At 38.4% G+C, this 23,788-nt stretch overlaps 1 protein-coding gene across 3 annotated transcripts in view; it reads left to right on the plus strand.

The window, feature by feature from the left end:
- The window catches only part of LOC121416475 (cytochrome P450 2C15-like), a 35,189-nt gene extending 11,914 nt beyond the window's left edge, over positions 1-23,275 (plus strand). For 2 of the 3 annotated variants that reach the window (XM_041609977.1, XM_041609973.1), the window contains exons 2-6: positions 11,092-11,416; positions 18,332-18,483; positions 19,185-19,798; positions 21,830-22,157; positions 22,891-23,275. In XM_041609977.1, coding sequence (XP_041465911.1) covers positions 11,184-11,416; positions 18,332-18,483; positions 19,185-19,798; positions 21,830-22,157; positions 22,891-23,069 — 1,506 coding nt within the window. In that variant the 5' untranslated portion in view covers positions 11,092-11,183 and the 3' untranslated portion in view covers positions 23,070-23,275. Of the gene's footprint in view, positions 1-5,986; positions 6,281-11,091; positions 11,417-18,331; positions 18,484-19,184; positions 19,799-21,829; positions 22,158-22,890 lie in introns of those variants that run through there. The other variant, XM_041609985.1, reaches the window with a different exon arrangement.
- Positions 23,276-23,788: the final 513 nt, after the last annotated feature.

Consider the following 23,788-nt stretch of genomic DNA (forward strand, 5'->3'; position numbering starts at 1 on the left):
TGAATTCATTCTTTATAAAATGATATTCTTGAATGTGATTTGAACCTCAGAGTAAATGTTCAAACAAGTTTTTATTAATTATAGTATGACATGAAAACAACCTCCAGTTGATGTTACTGTTAGGACATATCGTAGAGAGATTCTTGGTTCTGTCTTTAATTTTAGATGGTTCTAAGATCGGGATATATTCCAAGACCGGATATTTTCCAGGATCGCGACATTTCCCAAGACCGGGTCGCTTTGGAGACTGGTGAATTGTTTTAGGTTTCACAGGCCTAATTCATTCCCCATAGACTCATGTGTTAAATTGGCACTTTACAAAATTCATAAAAAATAAGGATGAAATTCGAGGGTTGAATGTTTACTACCAGTGGATAGGATATATATCTGGCAATCCATATCTGACAAGAAAAGGGTCCCTCGACCGGCTCATTTTAAAAATAAATTGGCGTGTTTGAAGACACCTTCGGGGGGAGCACATTCATCACCTCAAATAGCAAAATAGCCTTAATCCTTCCGCCAGTCATAATATAGCCAAAATTGGTGAATCCCCACCATAAAATAAAAAATTGGTGATATTTCTTCCCAATTTGGGAAAAGGAAGTTCAGTAAGTACCAAAAATAGAATCAGTGCTAGATGGACAATCATATGCATACACTTTGTCAATCAGCCATATCAAAATAAAAAATAGCAATGGGTTGGCTCGAATGAATATTTATGGCCTGCCACTAGTGATTAGGCCCGTGAAACCTGTATTGTATGGCACATGAAGGTTTCATTTTAATTTACCTTCCTGGCTTTTCTTTAGCATCTCTACACTCACTTTATAACAAAGAAATGCATGAAATAAACAGAGGTGTTATGTAATGACCAATTTTGATGTTACTCCTAATGTCTAGTGCCCTATGGATTTACACACATCCTACATGCCTATATGTAGCTCAACAAGGGATGCAATGTAGGGCCCAAATCCTATAATGCAAATTGTAGATATGAATAGTGTGCATATCTGGATTCAAGATCTGCCCATAATATAAATACCAGATTCACATGAGTTAAATTACATAATGTAGTGTGGCCAGAGCGGTTAAGGGCGTGGTTCTAAGAACTTACAGAGACAACCTCACTCAGTGATTGCCTGTGATGAACTGCCCTGGGCTGAGTTACTTTAAACCTCAGGGGTTTATTAGGCATAAAATATTAACATGCATGATATATATATAACAAAGGAAAATAATGAATATCCAAATATCAAAGATTGCAAATAAAAGAAATACATGAATATATATGGCAAATGAATAGCTGCTAATGAATATTAATGAACTTAAGTCAGAGGGAGAGAACCAATCAGAGGATAAGAACTAATAGCAAGAGTGAAGTATGAGTGAACACGGGCATGAACAAAAGAAATGGATGGAAGAGTGAATCTGGTATGTTGAAAGGAATGTAAAGAAGGTGATGGAAGAAAGGATGGAATTTTGATGACTAACAGAGAAGAGAGGATGATCAAGAATAATGCAGAAGACATCTATTAAAGTAACATAACTATTCCAACTTAAAACCCTGTTCACACAACAGCTCTACACATAACAAAAAAAGAAATGAGAATCAACATACAATCTTACTATACATTCACATCTTCCTATGACAAGGGCCCAAGCCAGGGTGTAAGAGAGAGAGGCAGGGAGAGAGGGGGTTAGATGGCTTGTATTCCATGGGGGGCTAGTCTGGCTATAAGTCAGTAAAAGTTGAACAAGTTAGCAGTAGCACTCATTCTCAGCCCCCCCCCCCCCCCCCATACTAACTATGCTTTTCTCAACCCCCCCCCCCCCTCTTGAATCCACCACTCTTCAGCCAAATTCTAAAGTTTTCTCTTCTCATTCCCTTCCCCATGAACCAATTTCACAAGTTCAATTGATGCAAGGCCTATCTAAATGTGTACTATATCTTGTGATGGGTGCTATACACGATTTACAGCAGCGCTCGTCGGTATACGAAAACACACGACAACATGCATCCCAGAGACAAACACACGCACAGCCTACACAGCCTAGCCTAGGTACACAAACACAGACAGAGTTACTAATCACAATTTGTTACCTGTTATACCCCTATGTAGCCTTGTATATAGCCATGAAGTTCACTTTTTGGACCTCTTGATGATTGAAACATGTATACTAGTGACAGCAATCTGCTACTGAAGAGTTAGGGGGCAGGTATTTCATCCACTAGGGAATTCCCCATGTAATAGGCTATGGTCAAGGTACAGGTTTCACAGGCCTAATTCATTCCCCATAGACTCATGTGTTAAATTGGCACTTTACAAAATTCATAAAAAATAAGGATGAAATTCGGGGGTCGAATGTTTACTACCAGTAGATAGGATATATATCTGGCAATCCATATCTGACAAGAAAAGGGTCCCTCGACCGGCTCATTTTAAAAATAAATTGGCGTGTTTGAAGACACCTTCGGGGGGAGCAGATTCATCACCTCAAATAGCAAAATAGCCTTAATCCTTCCGCCAGTCATAATATAGTCCAAAATTGGTGATATTTCTTCCCAATTTGGGAAAAGGAAGTTCAGTAAGTACCAAAAATAGAATCAGTGCTAGATGGACAATCATATGCATACACTTTGTCAATCAGCCATATCAAAATAAAAAAATAGCAATGGGTTGGCTCGAATGAATATTTATGGCCTGCCACTAGTGATTAGGCCCGTGAAACCTGTATTGTATGGCGCATGAAGGTTTCATTTTAATTTACCTTCCTGGCTTTTCTTTAGCATCTCTACACTCACTTTATAACAAAGAAATGCATGAAATAAACAGAGGTGTTATGTAATGACCAATTTTGATGTTACTCCTAATGTCTAGTGCCCTATGGATTTACACACATCCTACATGCCTATATGTAGCTCAACAAGGGATGCAATGTAGGGCCCAAATCCTATAATGCAAATTGTAGATATGAATAGTGTGCATATCTGGATTCAAGATCTGCCCATAATATTAATACCAGATTCACATGAGTGAACACGGGCATGAACAAAAGAAATGGATGGAAGAGTGAATCTGGTATGTTGAAAGGAATGTAAAGAAGGTGATGGAAGAAAGGATGGAATTTTGATGACTAACAGAGAAGAGAGGATGATCAAGAATAATGCAGAAGACATCTATTAAAGTAACATAACTATTCCAACTTAAAACCCTGTTCACACAACAGCTCTACACATAACAAAAAAAGAAATGAGAATCAACATACAATCTTACTATACATTCACATCTTCCTATGATAAGGGCCCAAGCCAGGGTGTAAGAGAGAGAGGCAGGGAGAGAGGGGGTTAGATGGCTTGTATTCCATGGGGGGCTAGTCTGGCTATAAGTCAGTAAAAGTTGAACAAGTTAGCAGTAGCACTCATTCTCAGCCCCCCCCCCCCCAACATACTAACTATGCATTTCTCTAACCCCCCCCTCCCTCTTGAATCCACCACTCTTCAGCCAAATTCTAAAGTTTTCTCTTCTCATTCCCTTCCCCATGAACCAATTTCACAAGTTCAATTGATGCAAGGCCTATCTAAATGTGTACTATATCTTGTGATGGGTGCTATACACGATTTACAGCAGCGCTCGTCCGTATACGAAAACACACGACAACATGCATCCCAGAGACAAACACACGCACAGCCTACACAGCCTAGCCTAGGTACACAAACACAGACAGAGTTACTAATCACAATTTGTTACCTGTTATACCCCTATGTAGCCTTGTATATAGCCATGAAGTTCACTTTTTGGACCTCTTGATGATTGAAACATGTATACTAGTGACAGCAATCTGCTACTGAAGAGTTAGGGGGGCAGGTATTTCATCCACTAGGGAATTCCCCATGTAATAGGCTATGGTCAAGGTACAGGTTTCACAGGCCTAATTCATTCCCCTTAGACTCATGTGTTAAATTGGCACTTTACAAAATTCAAAAAAATAAGGATGAAATTCGGGGGTCGAATGTTTACTACCAGTAGATAGGATATATATCTGGCAATCCATATCTGACAAGAAAAGGGTCCCTCGACCGGCTCATTTTAAAAATAAATTGGCGTGTTTGAAGACACCTTCGGGGGAGCAGATTCATCACCTCAAATAGCAAAATAGCCTTAATCCTTCCGCCAGTCATAATATAGTCCAAAATTGGTGATATTTCTTCCCAATTTGGGAAAAGGAAGTTCAGTAAGTACCAAAAATAGAATCAGTGCTAGATGGACAATCATATGCATACACTTTGTCAATCAGCCATATCAAAATAAAAAATAGCAATAGGTTGGCTCGAATGAATATTTATGGCCTGCCACTAGTGATTAGGCCCGTGAAACCAGTAAGCTGAACATTATAAAGTGCTGACTCTTGAGGTTTTCGGTCAGCATGTCATCTGACAGATAAGTTGTAAATAGCAGTGAGAGAGAAAGCAGGAGACTTTCGTTATATTTGAACTAGCTTTCTAAATACCAGAAAGTCTTGAAAATTGACATTTCAGAAAATAGACGTTGATTATGAAGATGACAGAACATGAACAGTTTTATAGTGAGAAGAGTTTATTCCAATTTGGATCCTTGTAAGATGTGATGTCGATTAACAGTGAGAAGAGTTTATTCGAATTTGAATCTTTGTACTTAGATATGTCGATTGACAGAGTTTTGAGCTAGAGTTTAGGTGCACATTTTTTTTAAAGCTCAAGTTCAGGAGTTAGAAGGACTTTAAAATGTAATGACAAAAATGTTGTGATAAGAAATACAAAGTGGTGAGCATAGAATTCTATGAAGGTGGATTAATGCAGGATCCTTTCATAGGAATTTTTGGTCGTCGTTATTGTGAAAAGAAAATGAAAGTTAAGGGTTTAATTGATATTTTTGGAGGTAATTTTGCAGGTGAAAATGTAATACACTGAATGTTGAAGTTGGTGATTAGATCAGTGCAGGATTTTTTCAGTTATATTGGAGTTAGAGACAGATCGAGAGTTGAATATTATAGCTTGGGTCAATGCAGGATCCTTTGATTGTAAACTTGTGAATCAGAGTACTTTTTAGAACACTTTATCATTTGGAGGTGTTAGTTTTATTTCCCCTTTTGAACGTCAAAGAGAGATATGTTGATATTGGAGTTTTGTATACTGAAATAAATTGTAAATTGTGATTTGGTATATATTGAGTTTTACTTGAATTTTATTTGGAGTCCGCCAATGTGACATTTTCTGGGGGCTTGTCCGAAAAGAGGTTTTTCTTAAGTAATTTATGGGACCTTTCGCAGTCACATGGGTATATTGATAAAAAAGAATTAAGAACAAAACAATTCAAGACAAAAATAATGGAGTTATTTGTTTAATGCAGATGTCTGTAAATATATGTGTAAATAGTAATGTACATTTGACCTCATTTGGGTGAAGTAGGTTTTTGCAAATTGATAGAGACCCTACATGTATTTTCAAACATGGATTTAGCAGGTCTTATGGCAGCTGGTAAAGAGTTTAGGTTAACTGGTGAGGCTCTTAAAAAGTTTGTATCAGATGAACAGAAAAAGCAAAGAGATGAGAGAGCGGAGTTGTTGGAGTTAAAGAAACGAGAAAAAGAAACAGCAGAAATACAGCTAGAAATAGAGCGTGAAAAGAATGTAAAAGGTGAATCAAAATCTGTAGGCCAGAAAGCCCGCACTCCCAAACTACCACCATTTCATGATGACAAAGATAATATTAATGCTTACTTGCAGCGATTTGAGCGTTATGCAGAAACCCAAAGTTGGCCGTGCACTGATTGGGCAATTAATCTAAGCGCTTTGCTCACAGGAAAAGCTCTTGATGTTCATTCTAGATTAACCAGTGACAAAGCTAAAGATTATAAGACTTTGAAAACTGCTCTTTTGAAAGCTTTTCAACTTACCTCAGAAGGATTTCGTTCAAAGTTTTATACAGGTAAACCAGTTAATGGGTAAACCGCATCACAATATTCAAACAGATTAGAGAACTACCTTAACAGATGGATTGAACTCTCGGGCGTCAAGCATGATTTTGATGACCTAAAGGATCTTCTTCTTCGAGAGCATTTCATCAACGGATGCCATCGTGACTTGTCAATCTTCCTACGAGAACGACAGCCAAAGACTACAAAGGATGCCATGAAGTTCACAGAACAATACCTAGAAGCACGAGGAGGTGTATTCAGAGCGCCACCACCACAGAGGAACATCCCTACAGGACAAACACAGCGAATCAATACAAGACATGAAGGTAAAACAAATACCCCTCAAATACATTCTAAGTCATTCCCAAAGACATGTTACAACTTTCATCAAGAAGGTCACATTTCTCGTAACTGTCCAAAACAATCACAAAAACCACAAATGACCAAGACTTGTTTTATCTGTCACAGGCCAGGACACTTTGCTAACTCATGTCCTTTCTCTCCAGTTAAATCTACAGGATTCATGATATCGGAAGAACCAGAGGATAGACCTGCAACGGAAGCTGACCCTACTTATTTACAATCTGATAACCCAGGGCATATTCCCCATAGCCCATGTCAATGTATCTCTTGTAATACACAGGTCAGACTTGAAGCTTCATGCATTATGTTCTTTCTCTCCAGTTAAATCTACAGGATTCATGATATCGGAAGAACCAGAGGATAGACCTGCAACGGAAGCTGACCCTACTTATTTACAATCTGATAACCCAGGGCATATTCCCCATAGCCCATGTCAATGTATCTCTTGTAATACACAGGTCAGACTTGAAGCTTCATGCATTATGGTCCGAATGCCAAACGATACCCCTCACCTTAAATCTATGACAGATTATGACAAATTTGGTTATGATAACAGTTTGCCCCTAATGAGTGCAGCATGCTCAAATGAAAATTTTGTCAAACGTATGCCTGTTACCAAGGGACTTGTAAATGACAATGTCATTTCCGTTCTCAGAGACAGCGGAAGCAGTGGTATCATCATTTAAACAAGATCTTGTAAAACAAAGTCAATTGACAGGTGAAGTTTGTACTTGTTTGCTAATTGATCGATCACTTAGAACTCTCCCCATTGCAGTGATCGATATCAACACATCTTTCTATGTAGGTAAAGTTAGTGCTGTATGTATGAAAACTCCTCTCTATGACCTTATCTTAGGAAATATTCCAGGTGTGAGACCAGCAGAGCAACCAGATCCACAATGGACTCTACCAGAGACCGTCATTCCAGTCTGCGCAGTGCAGACAAGAACACAAGTTCAACGAGAAGGCAAGCCATTTCGTCCACTCAAGACTCCACATCCAATGGAAGAAGTTGTCATCCCATCAGTTCTCAAGGAAACACAACAGAAGGATGAGAGACTCTACATCGACTGAGAGAACTGGCTGATGCTGGAACAGAGAAAGTATCCTGAGGCGATTCCACTCCCCAGCATCGAAACAGAGAGGGTAGCAGAGGCTCTTGTAAGCGTCTTCACTAGGGTCGGGATTCCAAAGGAAATGCTGACAGATCAAGGAACACAATTTACATCGGATCTCATGAAAGAAGTAAGCAAGCTACTGTCTATACGCCACTTCACGACCTCGCCATATCACCCAGCTGCAAACGGTCTTGTTGAAAGATTCAATGGAAGCTTAAAGCAGATGCTTAAACGTATGTGTGCCGAGAACCCAAAGGACTGGGACAGGTATATCACCCCACTTCTATTTGCAGTCAGAGAGGCACCTCAGGAAAGCATGTGATTTTCCCCATTTGAACTTCTCTACGGAAGGAAAGTTCGTGGACCCCTCGACATCCTCAAAGAACACTGGACAGGCGAAGCTGAGAAGGCGGAAACCAAGTCTACCTACCACTATATCTTGGATCTTCGGAATAGAATCGACGAGACTTGTCGCAACGCTCATACTCAACTACAGAAATCTTCAGAGAGATACGCAAGGTACTACAATCAGAAAGCCAAACACAGAGAATTCCAAATTGGAGACAGAGTACTCCTTCTACTGCCAACAGACCGAAACAAGCTTCTTCTGCATTGGAAGGGCCCTTTTGAAGTTGTCTCCAAAGTAAGCTCAACAGACTACAGAATCGATTTGAATGGTAAACTAAAGGTATTCCACATAAATCTCCTAAAGAAATATCATGACAGAAATAACACATCTCCTCTTTCAGGTACTGAGACAGCTTGCTCCGCAATGATTGAATGCGAGGATAATGCTGAAGATGAAAACACACCTTCATCCCCACTAACGAACAGATCTCTCTTGCAGCCATTGCCATTACAGGCCAAGGAATCACTTGCTGATGTTACCATTAATCCAGATCTTTCTCCCTCACAGAAAGAACAGGTCAATGCACTTCTCAACAACTACAAAGACGTCATGTCAGATCTGCCGAATCGCACATCACTTGGCGAACACAACATCTTACTCAAAGTCGGTGATCACAAACAGCTAAAGAGTAAACCTTACCCCATTCCTCATTCTCTTAGGGATACTGTCAGAGATGAAGTAAAGACCATGCTGTCTATGGGGGTTATAGAACCTTCAGATAGCCCCATAGCTTCCCCAATTGTCTTAGTCAAAAAGCCTGACGGTAGTAACCGTTTTTGCGTTGATTATAGGAAGCTCAACAAGGTCACTGTATTCGACGCTAAACCCATACCCGATCAAGATGAATTATTCACAAAAGTCGCACATGCCAAATACTTTACTAAGATAGACTTAGTAAAGGCTATTGGCAAGTTCCTATGTCACACAAATCAAAACCACTAACTGCCTTTCTCACTCCTGATGGCCTTTTTCAGTTTACAGTCATGCCCTTCGGCTTGGTGAATGCGCCTGCCTCCTTCAGCCGAATGATGAGAAGACTACTAAAAGGACTTGATGGAGCTGTAAACTATATAGACGATATGCTGATACACTCAACCACGTGGGATCAGCATCTTGCCACACCGAGTTGCTTAGCAGGCTACGAGCAGCAAAACTGACAGCCAGACCCAGTAAATGCTTCGTGGGACAATCGAAGGTTGAATTTCTGGGACACGTAATCGAAGATGGAACAGTAAGTCCTCGACCAGAGAAACTCAAAGCCATCCAAGAAATCAGCAGACCTCATACCAAACGAGAACTTCGATCATTTCTCGGCATGACCAACTACTATAGGAAGTTCATACCCAACTATTCTGCCATTTCCGCTCCACTGACAGATAGGACTCGGAAAGATGAACCAAATCAAATCAGATGGGAAACCAATCAGGAACAGGCCTTCAACACACTCAAAGACAAACTAACCAATCCACCCATCCTTCATCTACCAGACTTGTCAACAGATTTCATACTCAGAACAGATGCATCAATTGTTGGAATTGGAGCAGTCTTGCTTCAGACACACGAAGAGGAACGATTCCCAGTAGCATATGCAAGTCGTAAGTTACTTCGAAGAGAACAAGCATATTCCACCATTGAACGTGAGTGTTTAGCCATAATTTGGGCTGTAAGAAAGTTCGAGCCATACTTATATGGTAGACAATTTGTGCTCGAAACTGATCATCAACCATTAACCTACATGAATAGTGTTAACCCAGCCAATGGGAGACTGATGCGCTGGATCTTAGCATTGCAACCTTACAGATTTCGCGTAGAAGCGATTCGCGGCAGCGACAATGTCGGAGCAGACGTATTGAGTAGGTTGTGAAAAAAAAGTAAAAGTAAAAGCATTTTCTCGAAAAGGGGAGTAAAATGTCACATTAAAAATGCATTTATTTTATTTTATTTTATTTATTTTCCTCAGCAAAGCTTGCTTATTTTATCTAAGTTTCACTCCACAGCCAGGTTGCTAAGAGACAAGGAGTAGATCTTATGCAAGAGTGAGTAGGAGATGGGAGAAGTGTGTGTGAGATTCCTTTTGCTAGAATTGAATTGAGATAATTTGCATTTCTATTGTGTGTTGTGTCCAGGGTGGTAGAATTGTATAGGTCCCTTTTAGTGAGCTCAGTGAGCCTTTCTTTTTAAACAGCTGCTTAAAATACTTTGGGGAAATTGCAAAATTGGGAGAAGACCCCAGTAGCTTTCCATTAGTTTTCTTTTTAAACCGGATATTTTCCAGGATCGGGACATTTCCCAAGACCGGGTCGCTTTGGAGACTGGTGAATTGTTTTAAGCTGAACATTATAAAGTGCTGAATCTTGAGGTTTTCGGTCAACATGTCATCTGACAGATAAGTTGTAAATAGCAGTGAGAGAGAAAGCAGGAGACTTTCGTTAAATTTGAACTAGCTTTCTAAATACCAGAAAGTCTTGAAAATTGACATTTCAGAAAATAGACGTTGATTATGAAGATGACAGAACATGAACAGTTTTATAGTGAGAAGAGTTTATTCCAATTTGGATCCTTGTAAGATGTGATGTCGATTAACAGTGAGAAGAGTTTATTCGAATTTGAATCTTTGTACTTAGATATGTCGATTGACAGAGTTTTGAGCTAAAGTTTAGGTGCACATTTTTTTTAAAGCTCAAGTTCAGGAGTTAGAAGGACTTTAAAATGTAATGACAAAGATGTTGTGATAAGAAATACAAAGTGGTGAGCATAGAATTCTATGAAGGTGGATTAATGCAGGATCCTTTCATAGGAATTTTTGGTCGTCGTTATTGTGAAAAGAAAATGAAAGTTAAGGGTTTAATTGATATTTTTGGAGGTAATTTTGCAGGTGAAAATGTAATACACTGAATGTTGAAGTTGGTGATTAGATCAGTGCAGGATCTTTTCAGTTATATTGGAGTTAGAGACAGATCGAGAGTTGAATATTATAGCTTGGGTCAATGCAGGATCCTTTGATTGTAAACTTGTGAATCAGAGTACTTTTTAGAACACTATCATTTGGAGGTGTTAGTTTTATTTCCCCTTTTGAACGTCAAAGAGAGATATGTTGATATTGGAGTTTTGTATACTGAAATAAATTGTAAATTGTGATTTGGTATATATTAAGTTTTACTTGAATTTTATTTGGAGTCCGCCCATGTGACAATCACCACATAGCATTTCATATTCTCTTTGTTCGCTTGTTTGTATACTGAGCCAGCTTTCGGAGAGAAAAAAAATCAACCTCGAGACAAACGGACGATACGTGACCACATCCTCTATCGGTAGATTTAATCGAACAACTCTGCCATCATGATCGCAGACATGGCCCATGGCGTCTTCGACTTCGGTTCCAGTAGTATTCTGCTCGGAATAACAACATCACTTCTTGTGGTTTGGCTGATGAAATGGGTTTTGAAACGAAGGAAGATAAATCGGCCCCCGGGACCGATGCCTGTGCCATGGCCCCTTCATATCATCGGTGATCTGGTTATGTTGGCTCAAGGTACCACTCCCGTAGCAATGTTCTGTGAACTTAATAAGAGGTAATTTAACCAACTAATAACTATTATTTTCTACTCATTTCGTGTTCCACTTTTAGTCCATCTATCTGTCCCAGGCCTTTGTGTCGAAACAAAAAAAATCAAAGAATAAGAACAAAGAAAGTTTGAGAAAATCGGACAAATAATGAGAAAGTTAAGAGCATTTGAATATTACAATCACTAATGCTATGGAGATCCTCCCATTGGCAATGCGACAAGGAAGTGTGATGTCACATGTGAACAACTTTCCCTTTGATGGAGTATGAAATACCCTCAAAATGTCTCTTTTTGCTTTTTTTATGGTGATGCAAACTCTTTATCCATGATGTATTCTTTAAAAGTCTGTATTACATGCCCTCCTATTGAAATAACACATGATCTACTGATAGATGTGATAAAAGAGGCAATTAAAGTGAAATATATAAGTCATGGGGAGAGTTGTTTACAAGTGGTGACAGCACACATATTTGTCGCATTGCCATTTGAGGATCTCCACAGCATTAGTAATCGCAATATTCAAATGCTGATAACTTTCTCATTATTTGTCCGCAAACTTTCGTTGATCTGTTTCTTCGATATTTCTGTTTTCACACAAGCTATCTTGTTCCAAAGGTTTGATTCTCCTTTAATGAAATCAGTATCAGATGGCCTGGTTTCACATGAATTGGACCATTCCACACTGATTCAATAATTAATGGGGCTAATTATGTTTATAATGCATGGCCATACACGTATTCTACCGGTTATTTGTTTATTTATTTATTCAGTTTTATTTAAAAACAGGGTAGTCCTTTCAGAGTCCAAAGGCCTGCTTTACAAAGGAGCCCTGTATAGATTTACAAATAATGAAATACAAATAATATAAAGTAAAATACAGTACACAATCAAAATTACATGACATATCAATGATATCACATTAAATGAATAAAAAAAAAATTAAAAACCTAGATTTAAATCAAGACAGTTTAAAAGACGAACAAAAACATAGAAATAAAGGAAATTACTTTAAAAACGTGTTGACTAAACTTAAACTAATAAAATCAGTAAATAAGTTATAAAATTGACAATTTAAAAGACAATGAAAATTAATAATATAAAATGGCATAAGCAGGTAGCATACAAGTACAAAAGAGATTAAAAGGGTAAAATGAAACAAAAAAAAAACAAAATACACAAAAGTATCACAAATACAAAAAAAAGACCAACAAAAAAAAGGCACGATAACATTAAAACAAAAAACAAAGTAAATTAACCTCATGGCAAAAGACTATAAATAGGACCAGTACATGCGTTAAAACAATAAAGAGAGTGGCCTGATTTGATTTTTAAACATTTGGAGTGAAGTTGCCGTGCGTATATGAGTCGGTAGATTATTATAGATATTTGGAGCGATGTAAGAAAAAGATCTCTTTTTAAATTCAGTCCTAGGTTTCGGAATAAATAAAGGACTTAGGGTAGAATGACGAGTAACATAAAAGAGTGGTCGGTTACAGGCAAAAGATTCTAAATAATGTGGGGCTAGATTATTGAGTATTTTGAATACGAAAATAGAGTAGTGGTAATTGATGCGAGTTTCAATACTTTGCCATTGAAGATTGTTTAAAAGGATATCCTTTGGGGTACGATAGTCTGCACTGAGGACTAATCTAGCATATCTGTTTCGTGTCCTCTGTAATTTGAGCAAATCTTTCTTTTTACACTTACCCAAAACAACCGAACAATCTATATGTGGGAGAACAAGAGCGTGGTAAAGGTGCCTGAGAATGCGTCTATTCAAGTAACATTTAATCCTTCTAATGCATGCAATAGCCCGGTTGATTCTATTAGTTAGATTAAAGATGTGCGGTGTCCAACTTAGACTTTGGTCAAGGGTTACCCCTAAATATTTAATATCAGAAACATTCTCAAGGTATTCTCTTCCGTGAAAGATGTTCATACTTAGATTCTTAGTTTTATGTTTCGTCCCAAAAACCATCACTTTGGTTTTCTTTGCATTGATTTCCATATTATTTATTTTAAACCATTTGCACAGTAAATCATAATGTTTTTGTAATTTTTTTCTGAGTGCTTTTTGAATTATTTCCTTTACAAAACAGAGCCGTGTCGTCAGCGTAAAGTGCAATTTTGATTTGATTACTAAATTTCAAGTTACAAATATCATTTAGAAATAAACAAAACATCAGGGGGCCCAAAATTGACCCTTGCGGCACACCTGAATAGATCTGTAAAAAATCACTCTGGACGCCTTGACACGAGACACACTGCTGTTTATCTGTTAGGTATGATGAGAACCAGTCTAATTCGACCGATGTTATACCATAATATGGCATTTTTGATAACAATATTTCCTGAGATATCACGTCGAAGGCTTTTTTCAGATCAAGGAATATCGCACCTGTTATTAAGCCACAATCAATATTATTTAAACAGGTAGTCAGTTATTTCAATTAAACAAGTTGCGGTTGAGTGCTTGGGCCGGAAACCCGATTGGCGCAGTGACAGCAGTTTGTATTCTTGTAAATAATCGTAAAGTTGGGCATGCACTGCCTTTTCAAGTATTTTTGATAGACATGACAACAATGAGATTGGTCTATAATTGCCGATGTCACTTGACTCACCACTCTTCGGTACTGGGATGATCTTTGCTCTTTTGAAATCACTTGGGAAGCATCCTGAGCTTAAAGATTTGTTAAATATTATTGAAAGTGGTTCAGCTATAAAAGGGGCTGCGATTTTCAATAATCTTGGATGTAAATCATCCAGACCAACAGCTTTGTTTACATCGATTTTCTTAAGTTCCTTCATTACAAATTCCGGTCTATATTTTTAAACTTGAATTTTGAAACGACTTTTGATAATGTATTCATTGAATTAAAATTTTGATTGTCTGGCGGGTTCTTGCTTTTACCAACATTAACAAAAAATTCGTTGAATGACTTTGCGATTTCTTGCTTGTCAGATGTCGTGTGAGTACCAGTATTTATATTGGGGTTGACTGAACCCTTTTTCTTGGGCAACAAATTTTTCAGTATTTTCCAAGAATGTTGTAATTTGTTTTGACACTTTTGGATTTTGTTGCGATAAAATTCCCTTTTCAACTTCTTGTTTAAAATATTCACTTTATTTCGGAAATACTTATATTTTCCCCAAAGGTCATTGATTTCCTGACCTGTTTTTATTGATTTCTTCAGTTTGTCAAACTTTCTTTTGTAATAATCACGGTCTCTCGATAGAGCCAGGTATTCAGTTGTAATCCAGGGAGACCCACCCAATTTCTTTCTTATTGTTATATGGGGGCGTGTTTATCAGCTAATACCTTAAAAGCTTCAATGAATTTCCCCCAATTACAATCGACGTCCACTTCTGACGACAATAGGTCACTCCATCGAATATTAGCAAGGTCATCGACAAAGTCATCCTCGACAAAGTTTCTAAACGATCTAATTGTAAAGATTTCGGGCTTAGCTTTTGGTCTATTGTAACCAAGGATCAAATATACTAGGGAGTGGTCACTAAGTCCGCATGAGATTGTTCCAGATCGCTTTACACTTGTTACCATTGAACTAGAAACACAAATAATATCGATCAAGGTACTGCTACAAGGAGTTGCCGGATACGGCAAAAAAAACAAGATTGTCATGGGTGTCGATCGGTATTCTTGGTTGGGGGGGATGATTGACACAATTTTTTTGTGGATGGGGATCTTTCAACATTCCCCCCACTAAAATCACAAATAAGGGCATTTGGGAGTGGTTGATTTGCATGGTGATCTGGAAAATTCCTTCATTGTTGTAGTGTACTTTACTTATATTTTTTTTTGGAAAATTCAAATTGTGGTACCAGAGAGCCTATTCTAAACTCATGCGAAAGAAAAAAAATGACAAAAATTGTCTGGACCATGTACATAGTGATCTGTTTATTGAGCATGATGTATACACAGGGGCATCCATCCTTTTTTCAGATGGGGGGGGGCAAAATCATGAATCAACGTTCTAAAGGCGCTCTATCACTCAAAACGAAAAAACTCTGCCACCCACACATAGGCCTATATATACATATGACTCATGAGAAAGAGACACATATCTCACCCTCACCAACAATGCGAGCGCGAAGCGCGAGCTGAAATTTTTTAGTATGACATGAAAACAGGAAAAATGTACCTGTTTAGGTTTGTTTGTAGTAACTCATGAGGAGGAAAGATACATGTATCTCACGAGAGAACGAGCTGAAATTTCTTTATATTTTGACCTGAAAGCTTGATATTCTGAGCATTTTTAGTACCAATGATTGAGATGGTTATCTAGAAGAACAATAGATGCGAGCGCAAAACGCGAGCTGAAAATTTTGATATTTCGATCTGGAAAAAAAAGACAGATTATTGGACGCTTTTTATAAAGAACAAGATATATATCCAACAAAAGATTATTGCAAATCGAAGCGGGAGTTCTTTTGAGGTTTAGAACTGAAAACAGGACATCCTATTCACCTATTTAATTATGAATAGTATGGGCTTTTGGTACAGAAATGATGCGAGCACGAACTGAAAAGCTTTATATTCCAATCTGAAAAGCAGACACTTTGAGCACGATTTTAAATCAAAATCGAGTTGGTATCTCAATCTCGCTTGCTGATTTAAGTGTAGCATTACAATCTTATTTTTTAGTTGCACATGCGGAATTATTGAGGATCGACGCCTCTGTATACAACCCGACTGGCAATATCTTTTTTCTTCTTAATGCATAATGATAAAATGCAGATTCGGACCAATTGAATTGAATCAAAACTAGCACAAGTTACAAACTGTGTGGCTACTCGTGCACCATCGGGCTAACCGTCATTCCTTAGACGATTTATCTTGCCACCATTTTACTCCCGTTTATTTTTCCACCCTTTTGAATTAATTGATTTATTAAAATTAATTTACTCACCACTGGTGGCCGGATGGAACACCCTATCAACAAAAGTTGTTTTTCGTTGGGGTCCTTTTATGCCATGTGTTAAAATATCATATAAATAAACATTTCATTCTTTTTCATCTTGAACCTCCACCCATCTGTTTAAAAGTCCTGGAAAACAATACACAAATTGCGAGGGAAACAAACTGATATCTGGCATACTATAATCATCAATAATTCATCATGATCAATCTTTTCATTTTTTCATCATTATTATAATTTTTCTACCCTAAATTATTGCGGGATGATAATACAGGCCATCCCCCCACTTGAAATATTGGGGGATATATCCCCCCCATCCCCCCCCCCCCCGTGATCGACACCCATGAAGATTGTAATGTTCAGCAAGCGAGAATGAGATACACAACTCGTTCTTTATTTAAAATCGTGCTCAAAAACCCATACTTTTCATGATTAAATAGGTGAATGCAAATGTCCCGTTTTCACTTTAAAGCCTCAAAAGAACTCCTGTTTCGATTTGCAATCATTTTTTTTTATACATATCTTGTTCTTTATCAAAAACGTCCATTAAACTGTCATTTTTTCAGATCGAAAAATTAAAATTTTCAGCTCGCGCTTCGCGCTCGCATCTATTCTCCTTTCAGATACCGATCTTTATCATTGGTTCCAAAAATGCTTAGAATATAAAGCTTTCAGGTCAGAATATCATTTTTTTTCTCACTCTCGGCACTCGTACTAATAACTGTACATGTGTAGTGAGATATGTATCCTCCTCATGAGTTACTACAACAAACAGTTCTAAACAGGCACGCTTTTCCTGTCAGTATACTAAAAAAAATCAGCTCGCGCTTCGCGCTCGCATTCATTTGTTGGTGAGATACGTGTTTGTGTCTCATGAGTCATATATATATATGTGTGTGTATGTGTGTGTGTGTGCATTTGTGTGTGCGTGTGAATGTGTGGGTGTCTTGTATGATCCAGCGCCTTTGGAACGTTAATGATTTTGCCCCCCCCCCCATCTGAAAAATGGATCGACGCCCCTGATCACGTGATATCAAAATATGGTCTATATAGCCATTGATTAAAAATAAATGAAATGTAACATATGTCGCATTTTATTACCCCATTACCACTTGAACTAACTTGAATCATAAAATAGACAATATTTACACTATCTGGGCCAAAATTTCTTTTGAAGTGTCGTGACTTGACTTATATATATCTGGAAAAACTTCAATCTCATAGTAAATTCACCATGTCAGCATTTCCATAATTCAAGTAGGCAAATGGACGAGCTTGCTGATGTTACATTGAACTCGGCACAACATATCTCGCCATCAAATGCCTATAGCTAGCATAATAATAATAATGATAATAATACAATAATAATAGGCATTTATACAGCAACATTTTTAAAGAAATATTCTATATACACAATTTTAGGTGAATAGTAGGTCACTATGATAATATCTTGGATTCCTGCACGAACAATCTTATTTGAAAAAGCAATCGTGCTCACAACGATCTGGTGGGCTTATGTTAACTGAAACAACGAGAAAAGTTTCCTTCCAAAGGGTTGGATCTATATAAAAAGTCTGTAATACAGAGTGCGTTGTGGCGTGCCCCTGTAATCCAAGCTACGTGGGAAAGTTACAAATTGATGCAGAAGTTCGAGGTTCGAACCCTGGACACGTTTTTCGGATGGTGACGTTAAAGGTCTGTCCCAGACGTAAATAATCATATCTGATTGATACACGTCTGAAAAAACTCAAATACACACACGCATCAGGGTGGGGGCTGAATTGTCCAAAAGTTTTGGAAGAAAAAAGTTCCTTCTTTCCTGGGGGATCCTGAATATAGGGGAAGATTGATCCCGAATGGTTGTTACAGTTTGCAACTGTTCCGACGGCATACGATGATTAACGTTGCATTCAACACGGGATACACATTACGAATCTATATTTTGAAGAGATGATAAAACAGTCACATTTTATTTTGTCAGATACGGTGATGTCGTGTGTCTGGACAATGGCGGGACTCGTTACATAATTCTTGCTAGTCCCGAGGTCGTTAATGAGGCACTTGTCAATCAAGCCGCGGTAACATCTGGTAGAAAAGAAGCATGGGAATTTAAAGCTGTCTATCAGTATCATGGTAAGTGTCGATCCTGCAATTCGTTGTCATCCACTGTTAGAATTGTAGATGACTTGGGCCCCGTCTGACAAAGAGTATACGATTGATCCAATCAGTCGTAACTCTATGGAAATCTACCAGTGTCATTTTTTTTTCTACAGCAAATTTGCAAAATGTTCTTTGCAAACAAAGGAGAACACACCAAATTGTCAAGAAATCAATTATGGATATACATTCACATACAGAAATCTTTTTAACAAACATGTATTTTTTATGTTGACTTTGCTGGCTTTCCATAGTTTTGATTGATCGGATCAATCGCAACTCTTTGTAAGATTGGCCCCGGTACATAATACGCCCATGATAAATCTGGGTTAGTGTAGTTAGGTATCACATTTCTGATCATGCTTATAACTATACGCTTAAATTATTATAAGTTTTCACCATCACCAGAATTAATATCATTTCTATTCGTTTCATTACTCTTATTAATGATGATTATTTTTACTGTAGGCCTATATCATCTTTGCTTCTGTTCTTGTAATTCCATCGTTAATCATATTAATAATCATTAATGATAATAATTATTCTCACTAGTGTTGTTAATGTTATTCCCTTTTTTGAAAATTTGTTGTAAAATGATATACTCAGTCAAATGAGAAATAAAATATGCATTTAATATTTTATGTACAGTAAAAAATCATTTCCCAACCTTGTGTTAGGTGGGATCATATTCTCGGAAGGGGAAGAATGGATACAGCACCGACGTTTTGGTCTCGCAGCGCTTCGTAACTTCGGAATGGGCAAAAAAAACCTTGAAAACTCTATCAACGAAGAGGCTCGAATGTTCAATGAAATTTTGTCGGAGAAGATTGGTAAACCATTCGATCCTTCCTTCGCCGTCAACAATGCTGTCTCAAACATAATCTGCGCCATTACGTTCGGCCAGCGATTCGAATATTCGGATCCAAAATTCAAGGACATGATAAAACGGATAAAATTCTATATGGCTGAAGATCCACCGCAAGCCCTGTCTAATCTCCCCACCTTCATCGACAACGCTCGTAGAAGAAATATTAGGGCAATCCGAAAGTACTTAGAGGACGAAGTCATGGAGCACAAGACAACTTATGATTCGAATCATGTCAGAGATGTCATCGATTTATACTTCAAGGAAATAAACCGTGCGCGGGAAGCAGGCGAAAAATGTGAACTGGATTTGTCAAAGGCATGGTCGTTAGTTTTCGATTTCTTCCTGGCGGGAACGGAAACGACATCGACAACGCTACTTTGGGCTTTCCTCTTTATGGCAGGCCGCCCGGAAATTCAAAAGAAGGTATGGATTAGAAAGCAGTTGGTGACTAGCGTCCTGAAATGGAATACATGTAGAATAAGGGAGAATAAGAGGTATTATTATCGTGTTCCATTATAAGATTTACTACAGGGGTGGCGCGATCGAGACTTGAATTTCCATTCAAAATTGAAAGAAATAAGACTTATTGACTTTGAGGGCCCAGAAGTTTCTATTTGTCCTTCGAAAGTTTAAACATTAATTTGGAGAGAAAGAATATGTATCATCCTCCTTTATTGACTACTAAACTTAAATACCCTTTTAGCTGAAGAATTCAAACAGTAGAAGAAATGTACAAGGGAACCACGTACATGTAGGGGTGTGTGGGGGAGACTGAGTGAGAAAAAAATGTCTTAGTCAACGTACGTTCACCGTCAGGAAATTGTTTCTGGTATTTTCATCCGTCTAAATCATAATGGTCCGCCCTTTTGACAGCCTGTGGCAGGGTTTTAAGGCACTCTTCAAGTCTGCAGGTCGTGACTGCTCACAATAGGTCTATAACGTTTCACTTCATGTATTACCACTCTCGAAAGAGACGCCCTATTGCACAGCTGACTGTAGTTGTGTAATTGCTGGTATAATTTACAAGAGAAATATTGCACAATAAATTTATAATACGTTCCGAGTTAATATTTAGTTAATATAAAATATTCAGCTTATTTTGCAAAGGTAATACAATTTCTTACAATCGCCCGAAAAAAGTTGTACAATCCGGGGGGGGGGGCACTCAGTATATAATGCATAGTGGGTATGTGCGCGGAGGGGACCCCCATTTTTACATTTCCGTTCCAAGGCATAGCATTATTGTCTTATTGAGAAGAACAAAGAAAGCCGCTCCAAGGCATAGCATTTTCTTCTTATCGAGAAAAAAAGAAGAAAGAAATCCGCTCCAAAGCTTCGCATATTTTTCGCTTTGATGTTCCGCTTGCATTGATCTGCTACAATGAGCTGCAATTTTGGTGAAAAGCGGCCGCAGAGCGCTGTCCTACCATCGCGTCAGATCTCCGCGAGCGCACCCGGCGGAGGCCGCGCTAGCTGCATCATACACACATGACCGTTCCATAGGGATGCATGCGCACTCACACGCTGGCGATCCGATCCAAGGACCCCTGTTTTCACAAACATTTGTAGTTCCGAAGCCCGTTCTATGGAAGCTTAAAAGTGCCACCGAGATGTTGAGATAATTATCTTGGGAAGTCGACATCATGATAGCAAAAGATCAGATGACGAGATCCTGGATCTCGTCATGTCGACATCTTTGAGAAGAGACGATCAGATGACAAGATCCCGGATCTCGTCATGTCGACATCTTTTAGAAGAGATGATCAGATGACAAGATCCTGGATCTCGTCATGTCGACATCTTTGAGAAGAGACGATCAGATGACAAGATCCCGGATCTCGTCATGTCGACATCTTTTAGAAGAGACGATCAGATGACAAGATCCCGGATCTCGTCATGTCGACATCCAGTGGAAGAGATGATCAGATGTCATGATCTCGTCATGAGATTCGGGATCATGTCATCTGATCATCTCTTCTACAAGATGTCAACATGACGAGATCCGGGATCTTGTCATCTGATCATCTCTTCTAAAAGATGTCGACATGACGAGATCCGGGATCTTGTCATCTGATCATCTCTTCTAAAAGATGTCAACATGACGAGATCCGGGATCTTGTCATCTGATCATCTCTTCTAAAAGATGTCGACATGATGAGATCCGGGATCTCATCATCTGATCTTTTGCTATCATGATGTCGACTTCCCAAGATAATTATCTCAACATCTGGGTGGCACTTTTAAGCTTCCATACCGTTCCGAGGATCCTCCTTTTTACAATAAGCCCGCTCCAAGGCCCCCATTTTTGTCTCGCCCGCGGCACACCCCACCATTTTTTTATCGAGTGCCCCCCCCCCCCGGGGGTACAATCATTTGATTATCTATATGTTACTCCATGAAAAATCGAAATATCGTGTTCTTTACGACGATTCTCCCCTTTCGATTTCTAATTAGATCGTAGCCGAGATAAATTCTGTAGTAGGATCAAGTGCCACGCCTCGATACGAAGATCGCAAATTGATGCCATACACAGAGGCAACGCTCATGGAGGTTCTTCGATATCGTCCGATTGCCCCTGACGGTGCACCGCATCGGGCAACGTCTGATATGAAGGTCAAGGGTTACGACATCCTTGCTGGTGACAACCTCATTATGAACATTCTGTACATACACCATATTCCTGAGATATGGGGTGACCCGGAAGTGTTCCGACCTGAGCGTTTCTTGTCTGAGGATTGGAAGGCTGTTGTCAAACATGATGCCTACATGCCATTTGGAGCTGGTAAGGATAGTTCCAAAATCATTGAGTGTTAATCCTCCTTATCGAGCCTGTTTTTTATTGCCAAATAAATATTTGATATTTTCTTCGAGAGGCATAGTCGATATAAGATAAAATAATTTGATCAATTGTGTTTTCTGATTTTTTATGGGGGGGGGACTCAGGTATAGGTCTAGTCCAGATTGGACCTTGTTGTTTGGAAGTGCCCTTTCCCAAAAGCTAACATAGAGGGCACATGTCTCCCAATCTCTAATCAGCGCCAGTCTACTCATATGGTTGGGGAGACAAGATGAGTAGATTGGCGCTGATTAGAGACTGGGAAACATGTGCCCTCTATGTTAGCTTTTGGGAAAGGGCACTTCCAAACAACAAGGTCCAATCTGGACTAGTATAGGTCCTCTGATTTCTGATACATCAAGAAAGCTTTCCTTTACAATCATTTAAATTTGTTATGAAAAACCTGAACAACATTGTTCTTTTTGGCTAAGAACATAATTTCATTCGAAGTTTAATTTTGAATTCAACCAAAGTTTATTCCTCTCATCCATGTGGATATCATTGTAATGATTATGTATGACCTGTATATTGAAATTCCTACCAACAATTGGCAATAATACGACCGCTGTAAATCTTCTAGTTTATATTATTATGGCAGACAGTTTCTACCAAATATAATTAACCAAGGTTTCTTCAATCATAGCTAAAAGGTTTTCTTTTTTTTTCATTATTTCAATAGGGCGTCGAGTTTGCCTTGGTGAGCAATTAGCCAAAATGGAAATGTTCCTGTTCTTCACCAATGTTCTTCAGCGGTTCAGAATCACTTTGCCTCCTGGTGTGCAACCAAACTATGACCATGGTCATTGTATGAAAATTCTGGTTCCACAGGCATACGAACTCATCTTGGAGGAGCGATAGATTTTTACACGTCGTTTATTCGAAGCTTCGTTTTGTGTGTCTATTCATTCATTTTTAGTTGAAATACGATGCTCCGTTTTATATATTAACACCTATACATATTCGGGGTTTTTTTTTTAATATAACGTGTAGCGAAGGTTTCTCTGTGATGAGGTTTGGTGTTCCGATGGTTCATTGTTGAATTCGATGTTAAAATAGATAATTCGGGTGACAAAAAGAATGATGTCATTCAGGGTGTCGCATGAAAGCTTCGCAAAGCTGGATGACACCCTGGGCGAGTTTTTCATCGTTCGTGTTTCCCGAGACCGTCTTTGCTGAGATGAGCGACAAGCTCATCGATAAGTTGTGCCCTTCTTGAATCATTATAATCATTTTTCTTTTTTGATTCTTTTGAAAGTGTCTCTTAATGGGACGTAGATGGTCAACTACTAGTATGAGAGAAAGTATGATGTTTTTAGAGCTACCAGTAAATAACATAGGAAATTTAAATAAAAGACTTTCTTTGACTTAGTATTGTCCGAAGCGAATGATAACCGTGATATTCATTTATTTTTTACCTATTGTTGATTTTTTTTTATAATCCACCTTTTAATTAGTTAGTTCATAGTTTATATTTATCTGAAAGTGTTCCGTTATTTAATATTATTTTTAAGTGTGCTATTTTCCTTGATAATCATTTCATGTTTTTCACATGAATCCAAGTGACGAGAAAATCGAAA

This window comes from Lytechinus variegatus, chromosome 1 (genome assembly GCF_018143015.1).
Source record: "Lytechinus variegatus isolate NC3 chromosome 1, Lvar_3.0, whole genome shotgun sequence".
NCBI lineage: Eukaryota > Metazoa > Echinodermata > Echinoidea > Temnopleuroida > Toxopneustidae > Lytechinus > Lytechinus variegatus.